The sequence below is a fragment of the Chlamydotis macqueenii genome, chromosome 1, assembly GCF_036417535.1.
Source record: "Chlamydotis macqueenii isolate bChlMac1 chromosome 1, bChlMac1.mat, whole genome shotgun sequence".
NCBI classification, from domain to species: Eukaryota; Metazoa; Chordata; class Aves; order Otidiformes; family Otididae; genus Chlamydotis; species Chlamydotis macqueenii.
In genome coordinates this window covers 72,736,481-72,754,841 of record NC_141556.1, presented here as the reverse complement: position 1 = coordinate 72,754,841, position 18,361 = coordinate 72,736,481, and the positions used below count along the sequence as shown (strand labels likewise).

The 18,361-nt window shown below is 39.3% G+C and overlaps 2 protein-coding genes across 2 annotated transcripts in view; one reads left to right on the top strand and one right to left on the bottom strand.

The window, feature by feature from the left end:
- Positions 1-3,240, top strand: part of LOC104474149 (solute carrier organic anion transporter family member 1A2) — a 174,455-nt gene extending 171,215 nt beyond the window's left edge. The window contains exon 16 of the transcript XR_015259738.1: positions 3,227-3,240. The gene's annotated coding sequence lies outside the window, so the exon portion shown is untranslated. The remainder of the gene's footprint in view (positions 1-3,226) is intronic.
- The window catches only part of PDE3A (phosphodiesterase 3A), a 250,940-nt gene that overhangs the window by 26,467 nt on the left and 206,112 nt on the right, over positions 1-18,361 (bottom strand). The window contains exons 3-7 of the mRNA XM_086756466.1: positions 14,925-15,185; positions 11,901-12,055; positions 7,056-7,171; positions 3,789-4,008; positions 115-200 (exon numbers count right to left, since the gene is read on the bottom strand). Coding sequence (XP_086612592.1) covers positions 115-200; positions 3,789-4,008; positions 7,056-7,171; positions 11,901-12,055; positions 14,925-15,185 — 838 coding nt within the window. The remainder of the gene's footprint in view (positions 1-114; positions 201-3,788; positions 4,009-7,055; positions 7,172-11,900; positions 12,056-14,924; positions 15,186-18,361) is intronic.

Genomic DNA, 18,361 nt, shown 5'->3' with positions numbered 1-18,361 from the left:
TTATGGTCTCACATACGTATGTTCTCTTTTTATGACAGAAAGGCATATCTGCCCTTTCAGTGAATGATTACTGAATTTTAAGGGATGAGGAGTTTTTGATGGACAAAGAATTACCTGTTCTGTTCAGGGTGTGTGTGGTACCATCATTTCTATCTAGTGTCCCATCACCAGCTTCTATTTGGTTATAGGGTCTGCCACAGCTGAAATACATCAAGAAACATACACAATATAAAGAACCACGCGCATTAGATAGCTTGATGTAAAATGATTTCCTGCTGACAGTGTAAGATTATGTCATACAGTACAAGCTATGCTTCAGGGTGCATTCTCCAGACAAAATCATAAGAGTGAGATGAAGTTTTATTGGAAGTCAGGAATGTAATAAAAAAAATACAAAAAGATCTTGGATTAACTGGCCATTATCATTAAACTTACATTGCCAATAGTAAACCTACATCATGTGATTTTTTTTTTTTTTGTCTATTTCAGAATTTTTTATTCTCAATCAGGACAAAAAAAAATCCCCTGGTTTTGTACTACAGCCACCCTATAAACATGAATTAAAACGATGAAAATGTGCCGGAGTGCTATACAATCTTGTATAATTCAAATTGAACACTGTCATGATGTGGCTTCTTCTCTTCTTGCTTAAAACTTGACTATGTTCCTCTTAAGGAGAAAAAAGATATTTTGGCATTACTTCAGTGACAATATACCAAGTACATCAGAACCAAGCCTCATTTAGCAGCATTATATCAAATTTGTCTGTGAAAAACTGGCATTTTAACAATTCTTTCTCTGCTTTGCGTCAGTATTTTGTGGCATATCTTACACATCACAGCCTTTGCAAAGCAACTATTACAAAATTATTTTGTTTGGTCAAACTTTGTACTAGAAACTTTGTACTAATGTAAGTTCACCATATAAAAATGGCCGAAATCCTATGCCAGATGGCTTTTGACTGGGTCATCCAAAACACATTCTAAAGCTTGGTATGCCCTACAAACATAATGAATTCCTGAAAGAATTTTAAATAAAAATGCAAATCTATATACAATGATGCTTGTAGTGCATAGCCAAACAAATAAATCTTGTATTACTCAGATTTATAAACAAGATGAAAAAAAAGTATTAATTTATCTTTCCCACTTTTCTTGGGGTTTCCGTAAGGTCAATGCTAATAAGCCAAAATGTAAAAATCAAACAACCTTTGATTGGTTGTGATGCTACAAGGCTTTTGCATCATTATGAGCGTACCTCTTTATTTCTAGAACATATGCAAACTCACACTGATTTAATATGTATGGCCCACATAAAACACTGTATTAAAAAAAAAAAATTACTGAGCTACCTAATAGAACACTTGAAATCTGCTCTATGTCAGAAGTAAACGTGCTTGTGCAACTTTAACTCAATTCCCTTCATGCACAGGCATTATAACATACTTCTTAATCACAGGACTGTTTAACATTTTTTCCACAGGACTGCTGCCCCATTCACTAAGTAGAATTAAAAATGATTACCTACAAGTTATTTTAACAGCATTGCCTAGTATATACTCTTGTTTAACACAGTTTTCAAACTCGTCCTACCAGATGTCACTTTGCAAGTAAAAAAAAAAGTACAGTAAAACTGCTGTCTTGATGCCACTGCCTGGGTGGATCTAATTTAAAGCACCTTACCCATCGAGAGTTCATTTCCTCTTCTGTTGTTGTTGGGGGAAGGATCAGTTTGGTGGTGGCAGAGGTTTGCTGACTTGGTATTGTTTTGTAGCAAGGCAGTTTTCTGGCAGTAAATGTAGGGGATTGCATACCATGAATACTAGCAATCTACAATGTGAAAGCTCAAACATTAAAAGATTTATTTCCATTGTTTGTTAATTTAACTCTCTCAGCTTGCCTTAGCTCTTTAATGGCTACGGCGTTTTTTTGGTTTGGATTTTTTTTTGCATGTTTTTTTTTTTGTTTTTAAAATTGTGCTGACATTGTTAAGGGCTGCATTATTCATGTGCTGTTGGTTCAGCTTGTATCTGTAGATATGACATCTCTATATACTAACGGCTAGAAATGTGACAGTGTTTATCATTTTTCAATGGACGTTAAAGGGACAACGACTATTAGTAATAGTGGATGCCAATGCTACTAGTAGTCATTACACTGTAGTATTTTTAAAAATGTATTTGCTCCAAATAATCAACAACAAAGCCTATGCCAGCAATGTAACTATTTGGAATGCTTACACAGTTTAAGCATTTGAAAACAAGGAAATTAAGAACCTAAATATGTTCTGCAACCTACACAGATCATGTAGGACGGTAGCCACATAAAAGCTAATGAGCATTTAACTAATGATTACACTGAAATCAAAGTGTACAGACATAAAAATATATATTTAATTAGTATCTACAGCAACTTTAAATTGATTTTTTTTTCCTTTTTTATGCAACTGTTAACTGTTCTTTTTAATGGAAGGCTTCCAGTGATAATTGTTACTAGTTAAGGTAATAACATTTTGTTGAAGGAGTAATAAAGGCAGAGTTTAATAGGACAGCAGTATATTCATGGTATATATTTCTTATGTGTAATATAGTGCTTATTTTAAACGAATCAGTGCAAGTCCCAGTTTTACACCACCTTTAAAAACCTCTGAAAATAATTTAGTTTCTATTTAGTTACCTAACTATGTCTTAAAAGCCTCTCAGGATCCCAGTCTGAACTCCAGTAAGAATGACTCCCTTGAGCAAACCTGCAATCTCAATTTTGACTTTCTCACACCCACTTCCAAGCCCTGCACGCAGCACACTGAGACACATCCAAACTCGTGTGACTGAAGTCAGAAACTAAAAACTATTTCCAAGGTAGTCAAACTCGACAACATTTAACCCAGCATATCGCCTCAGATGATATGCTGTCCGTTGGCTAGTCAATAATCACAAACCGCTCACTATTATGACCAAAAGTAACAGCTAATGAGTAAGGCAACTTTGAAATGGCACTAGAATAGGCATCTAAATACCAGTGTTTCCCACTGTTCTGAACTGGACACATATTGGAAACTCCAGTAATCTAACTTAGCAACTCTTAACAAAAGAAAATCAGAACAGCCTTTTTTTCCTAAATGCTAATTTTGCAGAGCAGGTCTATGTAATCTAATAACGGACTACTTTAAAGCGTGAAATTAAACTGTGTTACTGTAACTCTCAGCAGCAGAAAGAATTCACCTGCAGCTGATCTAAAAAAAAAAAAAAAAAAAAAAAAAAATTCCAATGCTGTACAATTTGACTCTGCCTTAGGGAGGGCAGAATAAACCCCTTCTGAGAGAGTGCTCAAAATTAAGTAGTCTTCAGGCATTGCTGGAACACCTTTATCAGAAGGCTACAGGCCAGCAGCTTTTAGTCACATTTTTCTGTCAAACATCAGGTGCCTGTTGCGAAAGACTTGGCCTGTGACCTGAAAGTCACTGTTCATGTAAAAGGCATGGCATGAGAAACACAAGTTATTAACATGAAATCCAACTTTGGGATCTGCAAGTTATTGACAAAGAATTTATTTATGAATCAGACTGTGCATCTGCCATGAGTAAAAGCTGTAAACGTAGCTAACCGTCTTGCACTTTAAAAGCACTTTGTAACATCAATCTACACAATTAACTCTAAGCACTACTTAGATATGATGAAGTACCAACACACAATACTGAAGCAAATCACAAAAACTTGTCTGTGGGCCAAAAGAGCCTGTTTGTGAGAACAACATGAAATTATTCCAACACATATCAAATTACTATCTCACCTGCTGCAGATGACAGAGGGACTGATAATAGACTCTGACAGGCTAGGTGCGCTCTGAGTAGAAGTTAGGATCTTGTGCGGCTTTAAGCCTTGCTTGGTGTCCGTATCTGTAGAGTCTGGAAATGACACAGAAGATGTTTTTCCGGTAGGACTTGTGGCAGGTGTCCCCTGAATTGGTGAATGGCAGGGGGAAGTGAGAGGTGAAATATTTGGCGGGATACCTGGCAAGAGAAAAGAAATCTTGTCAATTAACAGAAGTAGCAGATGGTTGTATGAGTTCACCATGCAGAAATACTCCTCTTGAGATACACAGGTACCAGCACAGCTTCCAAATGGAGAAATAAAAGAAAACCCTACACCCCTCTGAACCAAGCCTGAGACTGTCACAGAGATGAAGCTCCATTAATATCAGCCACTTCTACCAGCTGAAGATCTGGCTCAAAACATGAAGCATATGCTCCCTGCTGAGTAGGATGCACTAACTGGCAGACATGAAATGAAAGACATGCATTACAGGTTTGACTATTGATACCAACATGTTCTAATGACAGAGACACCAAACTCCAAATAAGCAGTTTCCAGATCCATCTGCAATTTTTGGGGGCTTCATTATCTCAATTTGTAAAGCAGGGATAAGTAAGGCTTACACATATTCCCAGCAAATTTGAATTTCTACATGTGTGAAGACTAGCGATAAACCAAAAAAGCAACATTTAGTAGTCATACGTTATATGAGTATAAAATACTGCACTTATGGTTCCATTTCCACATTCTTCACAGATTTTGATCTTATGCAGCTTGAGTTTATTTTGGAATATCTGTTGCTCACTATGGGACACTAGTGCCCATTACCTGTACCACATAGTACTGTACTCCTGAGCTATCCATCAGAAACTGCCAATACCCACATGTGCGAACCCTAGCAAGATGTAGTTCTCTGTCTCCTACTCTGTCTGAGCACCACTGCCAAGATGAAATGCATCAGCCAGTCCCGCGTTTGAGACAAAGTGCCGCCTCCTCTTTGAATCTACTTTAGATTTTCTAGTCTCAGACAAAAAGATCCCATTCACAGTACAGTGCTAGGGAGCAAAGATAACCTATCTTAAAAGGAAATGTATGTAAATTGACTCAATCTCCTGAGCTTTGTTCTAAGGTTTGTAGGCACTCAGACCAAGTTCATCTACCATGTTCATCTTCAAAGCCCAATGATATAAAGAGCCTGGGAACTTTAACTGGATTTATGTTTGAATTGTGCCCACTATCTAAATTTATTCCACCCACAACAATTATCTCAGAATAGGGCAATATGTTGATCTAAGTTTACGAAATACTAACCTTGCAGGATGTATATGTACAATTTCAGTGTTTTTTCCTTAGAACAATTACTGCGATGTGAGGTCAAAGTATGATTTACTATTGACAATATAAGAGTAAAAAATAATCTCTGACAAATACTACACCGTAATTTCAAAATATCCAACATCTCCTAAGTTTTGATTAGAGTATTGCATTAGCAAACATATGGTATGCATTACTGTCTTAATTCAATGATTGCAACTAAGATACTATGCTAGTCTTGAGATCAGAAACCCACAGCTTACAGAGGAATTAAAAAGTTATCAGATGGCCACAACATATGGAAATTATTTTAAAATACAGAAAGCCTCTGTTTCACATTTACTAATCCTTTGAGATATCTGCTTTCCATGCAACAAAAACATGTCTTTCAAAACATTTCACAGTTGTTAGTTGCACAGGGGATTGAGTTGGATTACTATCTACTTTTGAGCTATATGTTACCAGGTAATCTTCATGACTGTTAGAGAATGCAATATATATGGTCATCTTTCAACAATTTAAAGTAAGTCCTGGGAATTTAAACAGCAATTTTCACAATAATGTTTCTAATCACAGCTGGCTTTCTACTGCTGCGCTGGCCTCCTGTCTTGTGGTCTTTTTCTATATGAGTAAGGTAGGTAACCAAAAATTAAATAAATTTACCAGAAAAATGCAAACCTACTTTCAATAATCCAACATGTAATCATTTATTGGCAAAAGCGAGAGAAAACATGTCCTACTACAGCAAGAATTTTAAACCATTCACATAAGAGAAAAACAACAATACAAGGAGAATTTTCTTAAGAACATCCATCTGCTTAGGTCCTCCAGAACTTTTACACATGTGCAGTGCTGAAGAAATAAAATAGTAACTTCAAAGTTACTTAAAAGATGTGAAATTACATATGAAAACACTAGAGTTTGCCTCAGAATTCGGCCAAAATACATAGAGTTAGCAGTATTTTAAAATGCTAATATTCATTTCCCTATGTGCTTATTATCTTTTAAGATAACACTGTGTTACTTAATCTTCTCTGTGGTACAACAAAGCAGCTTCTGTATAAGAGGAGATTAAATAAACAGTCTGAAAAGCAGATGCGATGTGACAGTGCTAGATATGCAGAATAATTGTGCAGCCATATCTTTAAATCCATCTCTAAGTTGGGATTCTCTGACTTTTTCAATGTCAAACCTCAGGCATCTATCAATTTCCATCTGATGTCTGGGTCGCCGGTATCTCTGTATAACATGATCTCAACATTATTCCACGTTTGGGAAAAAAATGGGCTGATTTACAAAAGGAAGGCCTTGTGATCATCTTGAATTGCAAGTTAAAGCTCGGGGAAACATTACTTTATCCTGCATTTGTACAGAGAAGAGAACCACATTACTACGGATTAAGAATGACTCATGGCTGTCATATTGTACAACTCATTATCAATTAGGAAGTCACCTTCTCCATTTCTTTCCCCCACTTAAAACAGGAGTCATTTTTTAAAGGCCCAAAAAGCTGAATAAAAAGACCATCTCATCTCTAAAAATCAGTATGAACTACCTGGACTTTCTCAATAATGAATATACAGAGCTACATATCTGAGTTATAATGGCTTTGTCTTGGCTGTGTTTGCATAAGACAGGTCAGCTGCTGTGTATAGCTCCGAATGGCATTATGCAGGTTGTACTTCAGGAAATCTCAGTGTCTAACCTCTATAAATCATAAAAGTCAAAACATTTACAATGGTATTGCTATGAGCTATAGTACTTTAAGTAACTGCTGTTTTGTTTTTTTTTTAACAAGGGAAATAACTATATTTATATTGATGGAAAAATAAGAAGAGACACAGACTGGACAGAGATGAAAAGCAGCTGCATGTGCTAGTCACAGGGAAACAGCTAAGCAAGCCTGACAGAGCCAAGGATGCCCACTCACCTTGCCGGCTCTGCCTTTTGGCATTCAGGTGGTTGGTAGAAGACATGGCGTAGGAGGTGGAGAAGGACCTGCTCTTCGTGATTGTCATCAGAATTGAGCTGTTCCAGGAGTCAGTGCTACAAAACCAGAGCACAAACAAACATCATTTGACACAGTAAAAAGCCTCAATGTCAGATCTTAAGAAGTTAGGAACCACAGCAAGAAGTATGCGATCCTGAGACAGCACAAAATCTGACAAGGAAAACAACATCTATCTGCTGGTGGAACTGCTATTTGTGAGATGCTCAGTATTGTATTCAGCAAAATTATTTACAATGCAGACACTCCAAAGCTGGACTTCCTTCAGTGCTCAGGCCTATTCACTTTATTTATACAAAGATGTCTTAATTATATTGTTCTGACAGTACAAAGAGCCTTAAAAGTTGACTTGAAATAAATTAAATTTATATTCTCTTTTAGCGTCTTCTTACAACAGCCAGAAGTTCTCAGTGTAAATAAAAAATAATTCTCCTTGATTCCTCTGTGGCAGCCACCAAGGCAAATACCCAGTAACCCTTTGGGCACTGGAGGAGCTCCTCAGGAGGTTGGAAGAGGCTTGGAAGAGCCCTGAATTGCTGTTGCTAGTGGTGTGCCTTTTCTCTGGGCGAAGCACTTCATGCTCTAACCAACTGAAATGCACACTGTTGACAAACCCTGAAGACATTGGTCACTGATCCAAGAGAAACTCACTGAAGGAAACTAGGGTGCATGTGTGGGGAACAAATGCTGGTCCCCTACAACAGGATGGGTGCATGCTTTTGGCCTTCAGGCTATAAATTCTGCGTACCAGAAGACTTCTGTAAAGTAGGAGAATTGTATTTATTATTGTTTTCCCAAATGACACTCATCAAATGTCAGCTACTTGCACGGACATAGCACTGGCTCTTATCATGAGGCCTATGACTTCTCTGGACAGATCTGCTAGGCTGCCACATTTTTCCTTATAGCTTCACATTCAAGTGATCAGATGACATGCAAGGCAGAAGACAGCCTTTTTAAGTAGCCCAGTCTCAGCTGAACTTGAAAAAACTTGAAAAAAAAAAAAAAAGGGTTTTGAAAGAAAAAAGCACGTAACATAGTCTTAACTCTACAAATATCTTACTGTTTTGGAAGACCAAGCACTTCCTGCAAAAGAATATTTGCTAGTTGTCTTCATCGGCCTAAACTCCTATAGTCTGTGATGAAGTAAGAGGAAGAAAGAATCCAGCTGTTTTTAATTTTTTTGTGCGTGTGTGTTTGTGATTTTGTTTTTTAATTGACAGGAATAATATAATACACTGGCCCACTGTAAAGAAAAACAAAATCAAACCAAAACAAACAAACAAAATCCCCAAATCACATCCTTTGATTTCTTAAGGGAGAATCATTGGATACAGAAGTAACTGAGGGAAGGAATGTGGAAGCTCTATCATTTTCCCCAAATCATTTTAAGCTATAAGAGGACCATGTCTTACCAGTTTAGTGACATGTGGATGGAAGAATACAGGACTACTAATCTTAAGCAGAGATTTAAGGGGGATTTCTGCAAATATGTGACTATAGAAATCTAGAAGGGATGTCCCAGACTGCAAGGAACATGTTGCAGATTTTGTAACTGCAGAATCTGACACAGGGCAATTCTGGTGTCATTCTCCTCTCCTACCTTTCAAGCCACAAAATATTGCTTTCTCTGAGACTTGTGGCATGCTTGCATTTGGTACAGGGGAAGTGGCAGAAAATAAAAATATAATTTTTTTTTTTTCCCCTCAGTTCAAAATTCTTTTCCTTGAAAGCAAATCTGTATTGGTCTGCCAAAATTTTTAAAGCTAGACTTATAGGATTCATTTTTCCCCTCTCTGGAACACACATTGTTTCTCCTACTGTAAAAGAAGAAGTGCAAACAGTAGGCTGGGAGGCTTGACAGAGCTATAATTATACAATTGGTGACATTAAACGTAGGAAGAATTGATAGCCTGCTTAGTTGGCTCATCACGTGGAGTTATATAACAACGTAGAAAAGGACCAACAATAATATTTAATTGCTCTCCTTCTCCCTCTGATTCCCATCTTAGGATGCTTACATACTACATGAGAGTCTGGGATCAACACTATAAATCAAATGCACCCTGGGAACCACAGGCTGGTGACTAAAGAACATTTCCATCTGGGCATAGCCTCTTTGTATTTACTTTTACTGAGATACATGGGACTCCTCACAAAGGGAACTTTGGCTAACCATGTATTTTTCTTGCACCAGACATTCAGTGTACTCTGCTGGCTGCCTCGAGCACCTAGACTCCCTGTATGAAAGCCTCCTCTGCAAGAAAGGCTTATATATCTGGAAGAAAGGCCAACCAAAGCAACATTCTGTTACATTCACTCAAGCTATTCAACAGCAAGGGCCTTCTCAGGTTCTGTCTTTTTCTCCACTACTGACACCAAATTCTGAATTGCAGAGAACCACATAAGTCTTCTTAAATCACATTCCTAAATTTTCTTCTTGAATTTGGTGCCTTTGCTCTGCTCTTCCTTCCCTTTCCCTGCAGCAAAGGATGTCTCCATGCTCTCTCCTCATCCACCAGCTTCAAGACGACAGCCCTTGCTGAGGGGGGGAGGGGACCTGAACCTTTCTTGCACAGAGTGGCACCATAACAACAAGGCTGTAAGACTGGCTCCCCTCCACCTCTCCTTTGAAGGCTTTGCTCCTTTCTGACTAGAAGAGAAAAATATTCATGGAGACAGAAAGGAGGAAATCCTGTTGAAATAGGTATGCAACACATCAAAGTTAACATAACATTGGTGGTCGATGTCCCAAGTTTGTCAGTGTTTAAGAGGCGCTTGGACAATTCCCTTAACAATGTGCTTTAACTTAGTCCTGAATTGGTCAGGCAGCTGGACTAGATGATCGTTGTAGGTCCCTTCCAACTAAAATTGTCTAGTCTAGTCTAGTCTATTCTATCACTATGACCTACAGTCTATTCTATTCTAACAGTGCCTGGGACCCAAGACTGTTCTCAGAGATTAGCACCCTTCCCACAAGACTAACAGCCATTCAACTCCTTCCTTCACTTCAGGCTATCTCACAGCACCGAAGTCCCCAAATGTGAGGTAACTAGGTCTGAAGGCCCTCAGGCAGAGAAGCAACTTTATTAGAGAAGTCATCTGCAAATGCTCTAAACCTGTCAGCTGTTTGCTGTCAGCAGGTGAGCAGACACAACTTCTCTCTCTCAGTTCCATGGGAGGCCTATGTATTTTATGTTGCAAGCTCAGTGACCAGGCTCTGAGAAATAGAGAACAGGTAAGAGTGAGCAGGGAATACCTAACTGATGTACTCGATCATGAGGGACTATAACCAGAGGATAAAAAGCTGTCTCTTCAGAACACTGAGAACTAATGTGCTTCAGGGTAACTCTGAAAGGCTTTGAGGGACGTGCTTTAGGAAACTGGAACTCAGTTTCGGTTTGGGCACAAAATGGAGTAGGCTGGTAGCTCAGCCTATGCAAACCTCTTTGCAGACGTAGTGCTCTGTTTCTACGATGCACTATAGGAACATAACATTAAAGTGTGTATGTCACCATTGAATCTAGAACTCTTCTTCAAGGCAAGATAAACAAATAATGTACAATTCCTCCAGAGATTTTGTTGAAATCAATTTCAAGGCTTCATTAATTATTGCTTTGTAGTTGTGACTCTTCCAGTACCAGCACCTGCTTACATAACCCTTGAAAATGTAGGGTATCTTAAAGGAATAATAAATAAATACATCATAAATGGAAGTGGGCACTCAGTATGCACCCCAACAAAACAACTGTGTTTATTCACTGTTTGTGGCAAATTAAGAAAAGCCTTTTAACCAGACAAGACAGTTAGGATTAACGATAGGACATTTGGGATTCTGAATCCCAGAAGCTAAGCTCTGTTGTCAAAAAAAAAGAAGTGCCCCACTACATTGCTTAAAATTAGGGAAAGCACGGCAACCATCCTGCAGGAAAACTTTACATTGCTCATTGCATTTTCATCTTTCCTATCAACCTCTACTAGTCAATCTTCCTCTCTAATTTTACTCCTAGATTATACCTTTTTCGCTTCCCAAGGGTAACAAATCTAGTTAGAGACTTAACTTTTCCCCACTAAATCACTTTTTGACTTATTTAACTCAGTGTTTTTTCTTTATAATCTATTGCTGGTATTGCATTTGCATGAGTTTGTTTAGGGAGCCCTAGGCACTTGTGTTCTGGAATTAAGTGCATACATGGGATGCAGGGTGTGTACAGTGCTGTATAGTCTTATGATACTCCATTTCTATGGACAGAAAAGAACAAAAACGTATATTTTAGGAGGGTCCACCTGAAATCAGGGCTTACTTGTTCTGGAAGTTAGTATCTAGAGGATGGAGAAGTGCCTTATGAACTGATTTACTGACAGGACCATATCACTAGGTGTGTTCTTAGAAGTGATGTTCAGCAGCTTTGTTACTTGTTCAAATTTTTTCTTGGCTGGGTAATACCCATGGAGGAAACTGCTGCATATCAAGAAGACTTTAAACAGATATCTTGCCTTGTTTACAATTTTACTGTGCAATTCTGCACTTTGCTAGCATAAATAGATTTTTTTTTTCCATTTTGCTTCCCAATAGTAGGAATAGTTTTGGCATAATCTGAGTCAATTTGGGAACGCCACTTCTTTGTCAACCCAATTTACAGAAACATGAATAAATAGTTCAAACATACTTTGAAGTCAGCATTTATAAATGAGGGACATCATCATACAGAAACAAAGAAATCTGCCCAAAGAGAAACATAAAAGAGAGAGGAGGTAATTTGTAACCTGGATGAAGATGATTCATGAGGTTTGATGCTGGCACTGCGATCCCTTCTCACTGGAGCTGGCTCCAGTGTAGGTAATCCTGTGGCTGATGTTGTTGTGGTCCAAGTCGAGGACACTCGTCTCAGCAGCCCTGGAGGCAAACTTCTCCGTAACCGCTAGAGAGAATTCAGTTGCTTAGAGTTTATATAGGCTTACAAAAACTTCAAAAACATGCAGAATAAAACCACTTCCATTTGATTAATTCTGCCTGACAATACCTAATGAGGCACCTTAAATCTGGATTTTCACAGTATTAGAGTGCCTACCTTCCATCCAAATCAACAGAGTCAGCACTTTCAATGTTTGGAGGATCTGGATCATCCTCCCTATTTAAAGTTTAAAAAAAGGTATATATCCACAGTCCCATAGCCACAAATGTTCAACACCTGGAGCTCTCACTGGAGTCAAACAATTGTGCTCTTTAAAAATCTTGGTCTTATATGACATGGCTAAAGGCACTTTAAAAAGTCATCAGGGCCACAAAAGTGACTGAGGGACTGGAGAATCTGTCATAAAAGGAAAGGCTGAGAGAGCTGGGATTGCTCAGTCTGGAGAAGGCTCAGGGAAGATCTTACCAATGCATATAAATACTCGAAGGGAGGGTGTGAAGAATACGGAGCCAGGCTCTTTCCAGTGGTGTCCAGTGATAGGACAAGAGGCATTGGGACACAAATTGAAATATAGGAAATTCCATTTAAATGTAAGAAAATATTTTTTACTATGAGGATGACTGAACACCGGAAGAGGTTGCCCAGAGAGGTGGTGGAGTCTACATCCATGAGATACTCAAAACCCAACTGGACATCCTCCTGAGCAACCTGCTCTAGGTTGAGCCTAGACAAACGTGTTCCAGGCTCAACTTGCTTGATCTGAGGGACTGGACTAGACAATCTCCGGACTAGACTAGACGATCTCCTGATGTACTTTAAACCTCAACTATTCTGTGATTTAAACTGTCATGAATGCTTAGAATCAGAGATTCAAGGCAAGAAAGGCTGTAAGAAAAATAAGGAAGGGGACTGTCAATTTTTTTTCCTGCTATATCTACCCAATCCAAAAATCACTCACCAAAATAAAACTTTCATGCTCTGGGGTATCATATCTCTTGAAAAGCTTAGAGAAAACATCACTGTTTACACTAGATTCTTCTTGACTACTCTGCATTTTTCTTTCACCTGACTTCCTTTTCTCCACTAATAGGCCTCATGGGTTTTTTTTGAATTTCTGAAGGCATGTAGAGATAATAAAGGATAATGATAGACAGTCTTTGTGGATCCAGATTTACTGTTGCAGACGCTATAATTTTGTAAGATGCTTCTCTTGTAGTTCTTGTGAAGTATTTCTAGTTAAGAACTAAAATAAATATGTCTCTGTGATGGAGAGCTTTGACTTTGCCAGAGGGTTAAGAGATATGAGATAGAAGACACTTGAGGTTCTGAAGCTCAAACTTACAGATAAATACATTAACATACCATCTCCTTACCCAAAATGCTCAGTGTCAGATGCTTAAGGTAAGACTCTAAATCTATATTTAGACACTTAAATAAAGGACTGTAAACTATTAGTTTTATGAACCGTAATACGGTTCATAAAGGTCAGTGAATTCTTCAGTCAAATTAGTCCTTTGTAGCATTAACTCATTTCTTCATCCTTCATTTCTCTTCTCCTCACTAGGTATTATGCAACAGCAAACTGGTATCTGTTCTCTGTGTTTGCTCATGTGATGGCAGTGTTCTTCCACGTAACTTTTCCCCTCAGAGCCTAGAGTACAGCCATTATAGAGATGTACACTAAAATGCACTGGAAAAATGCACGTAACAACCTGTGAATATCCCTTTCGTATATACAGCTGCTACATAAGCAAATAGAGTAATAATGATCATCACACTAAAATATACTAAAAAAAGAATCAAAGTGTTGCAATTCAGATGCCGGGAAATGCTGGAATGAATGCTGGCTGTGCTATTTGAACTGTTAAAACTTAAAAGCATTTGCCTGCACAACATACTCTGCCTATATTTAATTTTACAAGGGAGATTGCAGGACAAAAGTATTTTGGTTTAGTTTCAAAAGTGAAATGTAAGCCTTGCAGGACAGCTAATTAGCAACGAACATGCAATTCAAACTACTGCAAAGCTGATGTGTTCTTTCTAGTTGTTCACTTACTAAATGTGGGTGGTTAACACCGGTTATTTCCTGTCGGATTCCTGAGCATTCATAAAGCCATCTGTCAAGGCAGTAATACATACATTTTTTTCATTCAGTACTCTTTTTCTTCTCAGAACTATTTTTCAAGTGCTCACAACATTTGTCATACTAAGTATTGTGGTAATCTTTTTTGTTTGTTTGTTTGGTATGTGACAGTTTAAACTTGATCCAAAGCACCTGGAGGTCATCAACACTTTTTCGTTGACTTCTACAGGTTTCACACCTCTAGCTAAGGGAAGGAAGAAGAAACTGAAATTCAAACAGAATTTCAAATTCCAATCTTCAAAGTGTCCAAAAAGTCCCTCATATTACTACTTAATTCCCCACTACTCATTGAGTAGGATAGCCACTCCACATGCAGTGGCTCAAATCTTTTGAGTGGGAGGGAAATTTCTGCATGAGAAGTAATGGGGCAGACTTTTGAGTCTGGAGTCTGAAAGGCTTTTGCTTGCTCTGCTCCCTATCATTTCTTCTCTCTTAAGATCCAACCAACACCTGTGAGGAAATATGCACATCATCTGTGTGAACTGTCCCGTGTTGAACATCATTTAAAGATGCCTAAACCCAAGTTAACCTGCCCGTGGCTGAAGGATACACAGTAATTGTCTTACTATGAAAATGACAGTCTACTTAGCTGTCTTTTATTGAGTATGATTAGTGCAAAAGACGTTAATCTGATGCAAACAAGCAAAAAGCTTGGTGACATCTCCACTAGTCCAGTGCTGTCCCTTTAGGTAGAGCCAAGTTACAAGAAGATAGACATGGTCCAGTACTCACCTTGGGAATAGCTAGTTTCTCTCCTTTCTCTGGACATTCTTCTGAGTCGGAGCAGGTGTAGTTCTCACTGAAGGACACCAAAGGGTTCACCCTTGGCTTGTGGATGGCCTGGAAGGTTAACTGTGTATTAAGCAGGTTGCTCACTGTTCTCAGCGAAGTACACACGTTGGGGGGCAGCGAAGGATCTGCCAGAAGGTCTGTAATGAGCCCATGTGCTTCTCCCATGACAGCGATATCCACTGTGATACTGGTACCAGAAGACTGAATGAGACAAAAATAATACATGTAAGACAATAGAAGTGAACAACCTGCTGAGAACTATCTAAAGCTGTGGTGAACTCTCTCCACAACTTTTGTTAAAGCGGTTACCCACAGAGTGGAAAAATAACAACATGAAATAAGTATTTAAATAAGGAGAATCATGCTGAATAGATCAATCATCAGGCATAATGCTCACAGTCCGCAAAGAGTTTGGAATTTTGTCATATCTGATTTCCCAGCTTTCACCATCTGCAGCTGACAGCCTATCTGAACGAATTGTTCAGGCTCCCTACAGACACACAGTCAATGGCCAAGGGCTATTTGCACAAAAAATTTTGGAGACATAGTCTAGGATGGGAGAAGTCTCTCTTGAGAGATGCCTTTCTGCTAACTACAGAGGCATCTAGAACAACTAACGTTCAATGCTTATGCTTAGATGAATAAAATGAATCCCAAGCATACACTGAGATTTAAAAAATATCTCAGTGCTATTAAAATATAGCATTCTGGTACTGTGGCACCAACATTATTCTCCAAGCAATTGCATATTGGGCATCTATAGCAAAATTGAAGTGGAGTAAAAAGCGGATTTTCCAATCTTTATTTTATTCCGACAGAAGTGATGAGAACAGTTACTCTACAGACTTGTATGACCAATTCAGACAGTCCTTACTTTCTCTTGGGTTTGAAATATATTCCTACTTTACATAAATAATTTAGGAAGAATTATTAACTAAAGTGATGCGTAGACAGAAAAAATACCAAGAAGCAGTTCATATTACTGGCAGATCTTACACACCTTATCCAGTATATGTATATAATTTATGTGTAAATGACACACTGCAAATCAGCTGTGGCCCATGCAAACTCTCTTCATACAGGTAGTACATCCATCACGCACCCAGGTTCATCTAACACAGCTGTAGCACTGGGCTTCCAGTGCATGCAGGAGAGAGTTGATCCATAAATGCATCTTTGAGTTTCTCCAGAACTTCCTGACGTTCAGCAGCTTCCACTACCACCTGTCCCAAAACCCAGTAGGGCAATATATTGCCTCTAAAAGAAGCGGTCTATTGCCAAAAGCAGGAACACTGTCAAGTCTGTGAACTGACAGCTATATGATACAATTGTAAAAGACTGAGGGTATTTAAAATCTATGAGGAGAACAGTGAGACTGGATGTACACAGAAGTAGAACACCTAGCAAGGCAGGAGGCATATGAACTTTCAATGCAGCAGTGACATTTCAGCCTCACTAGCTGGTGCACTATGAATCACCATAAATTCTGCATGGAATCGCTAATTCAAGGCACTCCAAGACTGAGCATTTTTCTGTTGCTGAGCATAAGCTCAGTACTGGTGTGACTGTTTGGGACTTTTCAGCAGGTGTACCTACAGTTTGCCAGAGAGACCATTTCAGGAGATTTTGTAAAAATTTGCTTTCACATATTTCTTAGAAAAATTGAAGACACACAATTTTCCAAATGAGGAAGTTATGCCTGTGAAATGAGCATACAGATTTCTTGGAGCGACAAAGACACAGGATGGAGAATTGAGCAGACTGCTTAGCAGCACAGTGACTCACCAGGGATAGCATTTATGGGCCTCACAACACATCAAAGAACAGCCTAACAGAGCTTGACACCGCTTCGTCCTCACAGAAGGCTTTACAAGCAAAGTACTTCTGAGGAAAATGATAAATTAGTTAAGTATAGCTAAATCTCTTGCCACGATCCTCCCAATTGCACAGTGTCGGCATCAGGCCTTTGGTGACAGCTGTTTCACTCCACTGATCCCCTCCTCGTGTCCTGCTTCTTGCTAACACTGAGGTAAGCCGCAAGACCAGAGGACAGGCCTCCTCACTCACCATCCTCTCACGCAAACAGAAAACCAGCCTCTTCTTCCCACATTTCTTTTCTTTGTCATGATACCAAATAAAATAAACCATAAACCATTTGATATAATGAAGTGCTATTTCATCCTACTGAAAAAAATTAATGGCTGAAGTTAATTTAATGGCTCTTTCATTGCTTAACCTCTCAGGAGTGTATGCAGAAGATCCTGGCAGATGCTGAAGAAAATTCTTAAATTAAAAGATGAGGCTTGGGATGTGAGGACTTAATTATCTATCTTAACCTCAGCCCAAAAACAGACCAAAGGGGCGTGAGGGAGAATGCATAATTCCGAGTATGATAGAAGCCTCATATTTTCAGCAAAACTGCATAATCTACAGTTTGAAATTCTATTAAGCCTGGAGCCTGGAGTTGTTGACTGCTGATCAGAGACAGAGATTAATACTTCAATGAAGTAAACAAGTCTGACTCAGTGGGCTATAAGCAAGAGGCCCAGATTTTGTACAGCAGTACTAATATTTTGCAAAGCAGCCAGCATTGTTCTCCATGATTAGTACCAAGTGGGGACAGGGACAGCCCTTCTCTTCTCAATGGTGTATTTCTGCCACATGGCCTCCCGACATGTGGGGAAGCCTTGTCACGTCTTGGTGACCCCTGCCTTGACTCTGGGATCCAGCAGATTTTTCCGACTAAAATGTCCGGCTGTGCTGAGTTATGGAAGGAGCCAGTGGTGAGAACATATGGCTCAGGAAAAAGGACATCACACACCAGATCTGCATCCTCCCTCCTGAGCTGTGCCTCTGCAAAGCACAGTCTGCACTCAAACTGAGTTAGGTACTCTCACACATAACACACAGTAACGCTGCAACAGCCCCTGCCCCAGCAAAATAAATCAGTGGAAATGAAGTGATTCTCTCTTTGGAAGTCTGCCCCACACCCAGGAAAGGCTTCAGAGCTTGGCAATAGCACAGATGATATCACCTCACCCTCCACAAGATGAGCTCTTCCTAGAGCAAGCTGGCAGGACCTGTTGCACTTTGGACCAAAAGAGAACTACCTGCAGATTTGATGCTTTCAACTGACACCTCACACAAAACCCACACTGCCATCCACCCTGCCCACCCAGAGGGGTCAGCTCCATGCCTGTATGGGGGTGGAGGCGCAGGTGGGGTGCCCCTCAGCAGGGCTGGGACGAGACGCACATCCCGCCAGCACAGCCCAGCCAGGGCCACCAGAACACAGCAACAGCTATCCCTCTGTGCAACACAACATACTGCATCGCACAACACTTCCCAGTGCTCCACGGTATTTCAAAGACATCACG